Raw genomic sequence first — 12,269 nt, 5'->3', positions numbered from 1 at the left:
TTCATAAATAACTGCACCTGTACTATCACATATAAATGGTATTGATTGGCGATTTTCTAATTGTTTTAATCTTAGTGCTAGCATCTTACCGGCTTTATCTCCTGATTCAAAATATTTCCTACTGAGTCTGAAAAGAGCAAACGCTGTCTCCTCATGTATAATTGATTGCAACTCTGTCTTAAGAATCAACATAGTATTTTTCAGTTGTATATTTCCAGGGTTAAGCATGTGTTGTGTTTCTACAGCCTTAAGTTCTAATATTAAGTTGTTTTTCTTCATTATCATTTTCTTCTTTCTGGCTGTAGAATAGCTAATAATCCACCCTCTGCAAGTTGCTTTGAATGCTTCCCACACCATTTGTATTGAAGGGACAGATTTTAGATTAATATTTATAAATTCAGTTATTCTCTCATTTATCAAGGATACAAACTCTTGATCTTTTAGCAAAGAGTTGTTAAATCTCCATTGTTTACTTTTGTGATTGTTTACAGAGAGAGCTAAGCGCACTGACATGGGGGCATGATCTGAGATTATAATATTATGGATGTTGCACTCTATCACATTCTCAACTGTACATTGTGAAAAAAGAAAGTAATCAATCCTTGAGTACGAATTATGAGCGTGTGAATAGAAAGTATATTCTCGGGCAAGAGAGTTTACTACCCGCCATATGTCTGTCAAAGCCAGAGATACCTGCAACTCATTGAGCGCTGCTGACAATGCACCATCTGATATGAGTGGGTGGCCCGATCTATCCACTGCCGGGTCACTAACTAGGTTGAGATCACCTCCTAAATAAATATGGTCTGCCGCAAAATGAGATAATGCCACACTCAATTTGGATAGAAATTCGGCCTGACCAATATTGGGTGCATAGACATTTACTAACGTGCATTTAGTATTTTGTAAAAAACCTGATAGAATGATAAACCTGCCATCCTTGTCAATAATTTTTTGAGATAGTCTAAACGTCAGTCGTTTTGCTATTAAAATACTGACGCCCCTAGATGCCCCGGTACCTGGTGCTGAGTAGGCCTGGCCTACCCATCTCTGTCTCAACTTAATAGAGTCCTCATCCTTCAAATGTGTCTCCTGCAACATCGCAACATCACAGTCCAGGGATTTCAAATGACTAATGACTTTATATCTCTTTGTTTTATTTGAAACCCCGTTTACATTCCAACTAATCATGTTAATTGTGGCCATCAAAAATTATATTGCGCTTTAGCTTGTTGAAAAGGTTGGATAAAAAGGAAAATACTGAATATATGTTGAAGTTATCAATGGTCTGCACCAACAAGGGGAAATACACACAAAACACATAACAAACCATACAAGAAGTGCCAATAAAAGGGCACACACATAATATAAGGGAGATAGAACCTGTGTCCATCCCCTGTCCGTGAACAAACTGATAAACACAGTTATCCGCACGCAGTGATCAGACCATGTCCTTAATTAAATGCATGATCCGTGCATCCGAAATTATTACTATAGGGGCAGTGCAATACATAACCTCAGAAAACAAAAAATATATATATACCTACATATACATACACACAAACCAAAAAAAATGTATTATAATAATAAACAGTATAATGAAAGAGGCTGCCCTTAATGTTCATTGCATACCTTGCACGGGATCTTGCTCAAGTCATCACCCACACTAAATAACTCAGTTGTCATGTCTACTGTCAACTGTCAGTGAGTGGTGGGCGTGTCATACCTCTATGCTCTGTCCATTAACCAAAAATATTAGGAAGCTTGATCTTCAATCCTTTCGCTGCATCCGTGGGGTTATTATAGATGGATGTTTCGCCGTCGATGGTGACTATCAGCCTCGCAGGGTACAGTATACCATTACGGACATCCGCGTCCCACAATTTCTTCTTGATGTCGGTATAACCGGCGCGCTGCTTTTTAATTTCCACGGGTAGATCCTGGAATGCGTGAAGCGGCCTTCCTCCCCATGTCAGCTTCTTTTTCTTCCCCGCGGCTCTCAAGATGTCCTGCCTGTCGTTCCATCTCAGCAGCCGTATAATGTACGGGCGAGGAGGTGCCGATGGGTCTGGTCTGGGTCGGAGAGTCCGATGGTGCCTTTCTACCTCTGGTACCTGGTCAGTGTCCTTTAAATCCAGGATGTATCTCAGAATGCCATTAATCATATTATTCGGGTCACCGGCTTCCTCTCCCTCTTTCAGGCCGACCAATACGATGTTATTTCTCTTGCTCTGCGCTTCCATGTAGGTTAATTTGGTTTTCAAGTAGTCCACGTCTCCCGTCAGGTCTTTCAAAGTTTTGCCGTCTACGGCCATCTGGTCTTCTACCGCTCCGATACGGTTCTCCGCGTTGGATATTCTTTGCAGAATAGCCCGTGTGTCCTTCTTTACTCCGTTGATCGATTCACTGAGCTCATCAAACCTTAGCTGGAATGAATCTTTGATGATAGATACCTCCGCAATTAGGTGCGACGCCCAAGCAGGGGTGTCTTTGTCTGACATAATTTGTTTGGCAGAACGCCAATCGATTTCACGTTTCTTAGACAACAGTCTTGTCTCTGCACGGTTGCCAGGACGTGTCATTCACACATCTAGTGTATTGAAACCTTTTCCTGAAGTTGCGCGGATTTTTCTTTCTTTAGAGGTGAAATAATAACTTAATTGGTCTGTCACTTACGAGAGCGAACTACCGTGCCATACCGCCGTAGTCACGTGACATCACCGTGTGCGGAGGGGTCTTGAGGTTGTGTAGTTAGGGACCATTGACCGGAGGTAGGCGGGAGTTGTATGGTATGCCAAGTCAAGGACCTTGAAGTGGATTTGTGCGGCGATGGGAAGCCAGTGCAGCTCTCTAAGAAGTGGGGTGACATTGGCTGTCTTTGGTACGTCGGAGATCAGGTAGGCCGCTGCGTTCTGTATGAGTTGAAGTGGCTTGGTGGCTGTAGTCGGTAGAACAGGAGGAGTTGAGTGGCTTCTTCTGTTAGGAAGGGTTGGATCCTTCTGATGTTGCTCAGGAAGAATCTGTAGGTTCTGGTTCTGATTCTGGTTGCGGCGATGTTAAGCGGAGAAGTTCAGCCGGTCGTCAAGGACTACACCTAGGTTCTTGGTGGCTGGGGACGAAGCCACAGCTATATTCTCCACGGTTGATCAGCAAGGAGGATTTGGCCGGCAGGTGAAGTAACTCTGTTGCTTAGCTTAGGTTCAGTTTGAGGTGGTTGGTTGTCATCCAGGCAGAAATGTCGGACAGTCAGGCTGAGATCTGCTCAGAGACATGGATATCTGAGGAAGGAAAGGAGAGGAAGAATGTCATATAGCAGTGATATGAGAAGGCATGAGACGTGGTAATGTTACCCAGAGATTTGGTGTAGAGACGAAGAGGAGGGGTCCAAGGGCCGTCTGTAGGGGGCAGGGGGCCAACTGGGTACCTCTCCATGATACTTGAGTGGTTGTCAAGGTAGGATGACAGCCATGCCAGCGCAGAGCCTACGACTCCCATTCCTGCGAGGGATGCGAGGAGGATCTGATCTACTGTGTCGAAGGCTGCTGACGGGTCCGGGAGAATCAGGACAGAGGAGAGGCCTTTCGCTCTTGCTAAGTGAAGAGCCTCTGTGACTGCTATGAGGGCCGTCTCAGTGGAATGACCAGTCCTGAAGCATGACTGATTAGGGTCCAGGAGGTCGTTCTGTGATAATCAGTGAGATGGTTGGATACGTTCAAGTGATTTAGAGAGGAAGGAGAGAAGAGAGACAGGGCGATAGCTATCTATGACGGTGTGCGACCAGTGGTGGCAGCACAGAGCATTCGTCGACTGGAGGATTTGAAAGGAGACTTCAGAGAGAAAAGGGTCATTTTATACTGTATTTCAGCAGCATCTTGTGTTTTCACTCCACCGGTCTTTGTCGAGACTCTTGAGCTTTCGGTTGATCCCTTCAAAAACATAATGCGAACTCACAATAATTAGTTAGGACGAGTTAATGACTTAACCCTCAGAATACATACAAAGCTTGTCAATAGAGCTAGGATCCATGACGGTATACCTTCATGTTCGGTATACCTTCCATCTCTAATCATACTCTTTCTATGGTTGGGGTCTATAATATTCTTTCTTTCCCCTAGGGTTCCCGCAGGAAGAAGTTCTATGTTCTCTCCATGTTTCCATATCCGTCCGGGCGTCTCCACATGGGACACGTGCGTGTGTACACCATCAGTGACACAATTACACACTTCCAGAGGATGAGAGGACACCAGGTACGATGGACTCCAACTCCATATCACATTACCTTTGTTGCCACCACTGAACCACAGTGTAGAACGCACATAACATTGGTATGAAAAGGGGGAGAAGCCCTGTGATTCGAATGAAGACTATGAGTTTAAAGTTTTGATTGGTTTTATTTTATTGTATGGTAGCGCTGCAGCTATGGATTATTTTAGTAATCGAGTATTCGGATAAGAAATTACTTTTAATTTAAAAAGCAATAGTACAAAGGAGAAAATAAGACCGGTCTCTTCCTTTTTAGAATTTTGACTGCTGCATTTAATTTTTTATGGTTATTTTCTTGAGCAACTTAGATAACTTAGATATCTTAACATAATAACTAGCCACCATATTTGTTGTGAAGGGCCAGATTAAACCGAATATATATATTTATATATATATATTTAATTGTATTTGTATATTCTCTAATATTCCCTGATATCCCTTGTATATTCCTTGTACAATATGCATTGAATATCCATTCTAGCCTACTGAACATCCCATAATAGTCTCCATTCTACTATTGGTCGAGACCTTGGTGCCAGGCTGCCATACCCCTCAGACCCAGTTCAAACGTACCGCTCGACATGTACGTACAAGTCCTAGTTCCGCGTAGGAATCTGGCTACCGCACCACTAATGGGACTATTTGTTCATAGTGCGTATATATACTGCGCTACTAAAGTAGGACTTTCTTTTCAGTCCAGTTTCTTACCCTCCAATAGAGTCACAGACGTAAAGCCTCCCCGCGACGCCACGTGTGGGAGTAAGGCCAAGTTCGCCTACCATCGGTATTGAGACATCGTGTATATTAATATTTGAATAGTCATATTTGGCACTATATCGTCGAGTTGGACGTAGTCTATTAAGCTAATAATAGTCTGTTAATATATAGTGCTTCGTGCGGTGAGAATACTACCGTAGTCAGTACCCCATCGTTTCGGGCAGAGAACTGGCTGCTTACCCAGGGTGGTTGACCCTATGTGAAGCTGCACCCGAGGAGCCCCAGAGCCGACGAGCGAGTGGACCTGTATACCGGATTATTCTACCGACGACAGCCCGCCTTCCCAGGCACGGATTATGCTTTGGATACTTTGATTATTCTATGGATAAAGACCCCCGACACTGCCGTGTGTTGGAACCCCCCCCCCCCTGGAGAGGACGCAAGGTGAGGAGACGCTCTGCAAGACGAGGTCGCTTCACGTCTCTCCCCCGTGGACCGGAGAGAGCCGGCCCACAAAGAGTCCACCTGCTTTCATCTGTGGTCCAAGGATCGCCGGCGCATTGAACGGCACTACAGTGGGTTCACCTGGGATACCCTTGGCCGGACGAGGCAGCCGGATTCTACCCCCCCCCCCCCTCCTACTCCTGTCGGCTTACAAGCGACCGGATTAACCCCCTCTAGTGTATCTAGTATAATCATTAAAGTATCATTGCTGTTATTCCTTAACTATTCCAGGTCGTATATTTACCACCTGCGCCTTCAGAGATTGGACATTCTCTATTGATATACCGACGAATACTCCTTGCCATAAAAGTGCATACTATTTCAATTCATAAATGTAATTAAGTGATTAAGTGCTTATTCTACACACCATCGCTGTGTAGAAATAAAGACCTGTTTCTAATTCGTACATTTGTGTTGGATCCGTTTCATCTACGTGAGAGTGTTCATGATAATATATTTATGCCGTGTACTGGGTGGCCGAATATTAAGTACAAAGGTAGTGGTAGTAAGTATCATATCTAGTAATACAGTCAGGGAATTGTACCCCTCAGTTACAATATTGATTTACGTTCTTAACCAGCCATTACATGTAGCCGTAACGTACATTCGTACATTCTATCCAAGCCATAATTTCAACTAGCAATCGTAACAGAGCAATGTTAAATGGAATTTACTTCAAAATCATATTACGCAACATAATAATATATGGTTTTAAGAAAATATTAAAGATTATTATTAAAAAAAAATGTAAATAATAGGGCTGTACCGAATATATATATTTTTTGGTTTCTCACATTTGAATGTTCTGTTGAGGTTTTCGAATGCAGGTGTTTGATTGTTTGCTCTGACGTCATCATTGGGGAGTAAGGTTTCATGGGCTATCTATGTTAAATGATATGATGGATCCAGTCGGAGCCTGTCTTATTTGCTTTGTCTAATTGCAGTGTTTGTTATTTGAATGTGTTTTGTCAATATATTGTGATGAGTGTGAATGTATATCTTTGTGTCGTGTAAGTTATTGGACCCCAGGAAGAATAGCTGCTGCTATGCAAATGCTAATTGGGATCTAAATAAAACAAAACAAACAAAGGCTGGGTATGGCTCCATGGTCAAGGTAACCTGTTTCCAAGTTACCAGCTGTGACCATGTTGTGAGATCACTTTTATCTCAATACCTCCTAGAGGGCATAAAAGCCTTCCTTCTCTTGAGTGGCTCTCCAAGAGTGGCCATGGCTCTCACCCTCTCCTCCACTTACACTTCTGCTACAGAAGCCACTATTGCTGCTACAGCTACTATTAGTGATAATGATAATAATAACAACACGTTTTTATTTGTATAGTGCTTTTGTAACATACTCAAACGCACCTCACGGCAAGCCATTAATTCAAACCTTTATTTAGATCTCTGTAAATCATTGAGGGTGGCCCTCATTTACAATGTGCAGAGCTTACAAAAAACAGATGAAACAGGTACATAATAAAAAAAAAAAAACATAATAAACAACATAAAATAAAGATAAGGAAAAGAAAATCTGTTTAAATAATTAGAAACATTTAAAAAATATGATTACAAATATCTGCTTTAGTTTGTAACTGTTTATAAATCAAAAAGATATATATATATGTATATATATTTAGCTTTTTATATAAACGGTTACAAACTGAAGCAGATATTTGTAATCATATTTTTTAATTGTACATAGGTTAACCCTTTCAGCGCCACCGGGTCTAGCCATCTTTGTTCCTACTGCGCCACCGCTCTAAGAGATAGGGATGGCGGTGTTTGCAGGGCTATATCTATATTCTATATTATAGCTATGGAGACAATGCTATGGCTCATTTGACATCAACTATCCATCGTTCAACATGTGAAAAAAGCATACATTTGTTCATGTATACGTTCTCGTGTTATACGTACCGTGGTGAATATTGTATAGTTTCAGAGTGATCCTGGCTAATTCCTGAAAACGGCGCTATGGAGCAAGATAGATAGATAGATAGATAGATAGATAGATAGATAGATAGATAGATAGATAGATAGATAGATACTTTATTAATCCCCTTGGGGAAATTCAGGGTATCTCGCAGCTCACATAGTATACAGACATTGACCGTTCCCATACAGTTATTACACGTTATGTCTGCATCATGAATTAAAAATAAGTACATGATAAAATTCAATTGAATCATACCCATCAATATTAAATATGAGCGTGATTAGATAAAAGCAGGTGTATAAAAACAGTGTATAAAAACAGTGAATACGTGAATTTTGCTAAAAGCGTTGGCGTTGCTCGCATGGACACGCTATTATTTCGAATTCAAAGGTATATAATAGGTATTATGTTTCATCATGAATGCATGAAAGGGGAGGGGGGTAGTTTTTTGATGCTTTGATTGTCACCAACGGCATACGTTTTGGAGTACATTAAATATGATCGTTGCGATCGATGTGAAATCATGGTTGGATCAAAGTAGAGTGGCACGGTGGTGTAGTGGTTAAAGGAAAATTCCAACATTTTGGGAAATTAGCTTATTTGCCATCTACCCTGGAGTTAGACAGGAAGATACATATCTTTTTCTTTTCTGTGCATGCAGTAGGAGTAGGAAGACGTTGGGAACTAGGCTAATGGAGGAACCTACTTCCAGTGACTGATGCTAAGCTAGGCTAACGGTGCGCGTCTTCCTACTCCTACTGCATGCACAGAGAAGAAAAAGGTATGTATCTTAACACTCCAACATTTTGGGAACCCTGGAGTTAGACAAGAAGATGCATACCTTTTTCTTCTCTGTGCATGCAGTAGGAGTAGGAAGACGTTTGGAACTAGGCTAATGGAGGAACCTACTTCCAGTGACTGACGCTAAGCTAGGCTAACGGTGCGTGTCTTCCTACTCCTACTGCATGCACAGAGAAGAAAAAGGGTATGCATCTTCTTGTCTAACTCCAGGGTAGATGCCAAATAAGCTAATTTCCCCAAATGTTGGAGTTTTCCTTTCAAACTGTCGCCTCACAGCAAGAAGGTCCAGGGTTCCATTCCCGCTTGGGGACCAGGTTTCCGCGATGCCAGGTACCCAGGTGGGGATCTCCCAGGCCTTTCTGTGTGGAGTTTGCATGTTCTCCCCGTGCTTGCAAGGGTCCCCCCCCCCCCCCCCCCCGATAAGAGAAACCCAATGGAAAAACATGCACAACAGATCGCTGACGCTGCCGCGTCCCTGACGAAGACGGGCAGGAGCACTTGGATTAGTCCCCGGGCACGGCCCTCACCGACGCCCTGTCTGCTCCCGGCAGCCCTTGGGGAGAAGGGCGATGGGATGGCTTAAGAGCAGAGCTCAATCGCATCGGCGACCCTGAGAGACAATTGCATGTGTGTGTGTGTGTGTGTGTGTATTCCTCTGTGTGTGACTGTGCCGCCCATTGCATGTCGTTGTGTCGTTGCATGCCGAATAAAGACCTCTCTCTAAAAGAGGTCCTGCATTATTATTATTGTCATATAGTCCTTACCTTTACTAGGAGGTATCCCAAAAAGAATATGCGGCCGGTATTGCACTCTAGCGATCTCAGAATGATTTCCTATGGTAACCCAGAGGTCCGTGTGCCTGAAATTAATAAAAAAATCGAATAAAAGAAATAACGATTGGAGGAGAATGGAGCTTCTTAAGGAAAGTAGACGAGGCTGGTCTTAATTATATCGACAGTAGTTTATTCAATTTAAAGCACTGAAGTTCAAGACGGAACAGAACAGAACCGGACCGGCAGAAGGAAGAGAAGCCCGGTCTTTCATATTACATTGATATTTATAGACATTCAAGAACAGCTGATCACATGACAAGATGACAAGTTTAAACAGGCGTGTCTTCCCTCAAATCATACGATCTTACATCATCGATAAAGGTCATTGGGCTTTTGACGAGGCCCCCCTGGTCCTGATGACCTGGCTTTAATGTTCTGGGTTATGTCATCATGTCCTGCTTTTGTACACATTCTACCTTGAATATTGTTTGATGAAGATAAACACAACCCTTCCCACAGAGGTCTGTTAACGTTAATATGTTACAGGGGGGGCGGAGCTGAGCGATCATGGAGTAGACGTGTTTTCACATGAGCTCCCTTCTACCGTGCTGAATATACGTTTCTCCCCATTAGTCTTTATTTTATTTTTATTTGTTTTTTATCTGTTTGCTAGGTCGTCGTGTTTAGTATACATTCATCAACTTTTTTCGACTTTCTACGATGGCGGGGGTGGAAACCAGAGCCATGAAAGAGTTAGGCACGACACCGACACCGCCGAGCATGGCCGTACCGTCTCCCGCTGTCGGGGAGTTAAGCGAAGCTGTGCTCTTGGTCATGACCAAGCTACACGCAGAATCTGAGACACGCATCGCTGAAGCACAGAAGAAAGTACACGCAGACTCTGAGGCACGCATCGCTGAAGCACAGAAGCAAGTGCTGGCGGATTTCTGTATCAGCCTCCGTCGTGAGATATCAGAAGAAATACGGCTGGCGGTAGTCCCGCTGACAGACAAGATGGAGACGATTCACGCTGCCTCATCGGCTAATGCTAACGAACTAGCCATGCTAACGACGGAGGTATCATCACAATGTGAGAAGATGGCGGGTCTTGAATCCGCCCTGCTGGCTAGGCAGGCTGAAGTCAACAAACTACAGTCGGCGATGGAGGAGATGCAGTCCCGGGATAGACGCCACAACGTCAGGATTGTTGGAGTACCGGAGACCAGCGGTGAAGGCCGTCTCTCTGAGACCATGCCCGAACTGCTGCAGAAGATACTAGGGACGGACGTCCTCCCCTCGCCTCCTATCTGTGAGTCGGCTTACAGAGCGGGCAGGTTTTCTCCCGGCGTGAACAAAGAACCGAGGCCCATCATAGTCAAGCTGAACAGACTCCAACAGAGAGAAATCATCATGCGGTCGGCTCGTACCAGAAGGGGTACTCTGAGGTTTGGCGATCACAAAGTGGCCATTTTCGAGGACTTTACACCGGAGGTTCAAGCTCAGAGAGCCGAGTACAAGGTGGTCCTGACTAAGCTATGGAGACTAGGCCTGAGGCCCACGTTATTCGCTCCCGCGAAACTATCTGTGTTGGAGAAGGTCGGTGGTCAGCGTTTGTTTTGGTCGTTGGCTAAAGCGAAGGAATATCTCGCGAAGACACCCGAGTCTGTTGCTTGATATCTATGGAGGGTGAGTGACTTGGCGGTTTGGGCCTATATACATTGATTAGGTCGACTATTCACAAACACTTGCTGTCATGCCCAGACATGCTAACTGTCCTCTGCCCATCCAACTAGCGGGGCTTCCCAATGACTTCTGTTACTTGCTAAAGCTGACCTCATGGTCGTACTTGTGTATCGCCTCTTTGGAAGCTAACGAGCTAGCTGAACAATGTACATAGTAGGCTAACGTGCTATCCGGATTCGTCACTAGCTTACGCGCTAGCCTCGGGCTAGCCAGCGGGCTTCGACTATGGTCTGCGCTGAGACATTCGTTAATGGTTACGTATTTTGGTTGCTGTTGCTGTTCAAAGGGACATTGGTTTGCACAGTTCAAGAGTGACCGAGTCCCTAACTAACTTCTGGTATGCTTTTTATTTTTATATCCAGGTTGTTTTGAGCTTTGGTGATCCAAAGTAGATACCAAGGTCGGTTGAATATGCATAAACAATATTTGATAACAGGTTGGGTCGGGTATGGCTTGCACTTAATGGCTATATGGTTATATGGCTTGCACTCTAGTCATTACCCTCTCTTCCTTTCTTTTTTCTTTCCTACTGTCGCTGTTTTTATGTCATCTATATGCGCGATTTAAATGTGATCCGGTTCTACCTTGGACTAACTACTGACAAGCCTTAATTTTGTTTTGAATTTTCCGTGAGGCACTTATGCTATAACGTTGATACATTAATATGCAGACTCCAGGGTAGATGGTTACAGGTTGATGCTGAGTAATTATATAATAATTAGTGTCGCTGTTTTAAGGGCAATTGAATGAGCAATTAACCTGTGACCCGAACCTGCCTTGGACTATCGGCTGGGATGCTTTAATTTAATTTTGTATTGAATTTTCCTATATGTTTTAATGGCATTTGAATGAGCAATTTAAATGTGATTCGATCCTACCTTGGACTAACTGCTCCGACCGATATCTTTATTGAAACAATGTATGATGACAGGTGGTGTCAGGTGTTGCCTATTACCATCCCCGGATTGATTAATGAATGATTGTGTTTAATTCTAATCTTACATAGGTTGGGTCATTTCAGCCGTTGTGCCTGATCAGAGGGACGGCTAAAGGGGTGCACTTTGACCATAACCTTTTTTTTTCCCTTCCTCCTTTTTTTTTGTCATTGTTTAATTGACACTGTTCACACAATTTTGCACAATTAACCTGTGACCCGAACCTGCCTTAGACTATCGGCTGGGATGCTTTAATTTAATTTTGTATTGAATTTTCCTATACCTTTTTGGGCTATAACAATGTGATGTTGAAGCGCAGATTCCGAAATAGAGGGCTGCAGGTTGATGCGGAGTTATTATTTAATAATGGCTATTTTTACCATTATGGTTTTCTCATGTTGGGGCCAGGGCTCAGGTGGTTTTCGACCGATATCTTTATTGAATTTTATTTTATTATTATTTGTGTTTATTGGACTAGTGGGGGTTTACTCAGGGGTTTATCTAGAGGGGGGTGGGAGTGGGAAGCGTCTTATTGATCCATGTCTCTAGTGGGAAGTGATAGGAAGATGACCATCCTCAGTGGGTGGGGCATAGGGT

At 43.4% G+C, this 12,269-nt stretch overlaps 1 protein-coding gene across 1 annotated transcript in view; it reads left to right on the top strand.

Moving 5' to 3' along the window:
• lars2 (leucyl-tRNA synthetase 2, mitochondrial) overlaps nt 1-12,269 on the top strand; it is a 175,418-nt gene that overhangs the window by 14,804 nt on the left and 148,345 nt on the right. The window contains 1 exon segment of the mRNA XM_084335979.1: nt 4,116-4,247. Within this exon segment, the coding sequence (XP_084192105.1) occupies nt 4,116-4,247 (132 nt within the window).

This window comes from Notolepis coatsorum (assembly GCF_963971535.1).
Source record: "Notolepis coatsorum genome assembly, chromosome: 19".
Taxonomy (NCBI): Eukaryota; Metazoa; Chordata; class Actinopteri; order Aulopiformes; family Paralepididae; genus Notolepis; species Notolepis coatsorum.
Note: the sequence above shows the minus strand (reverse complement) of the source record. Positions and strands in the feature narration are given on the sequence as shown.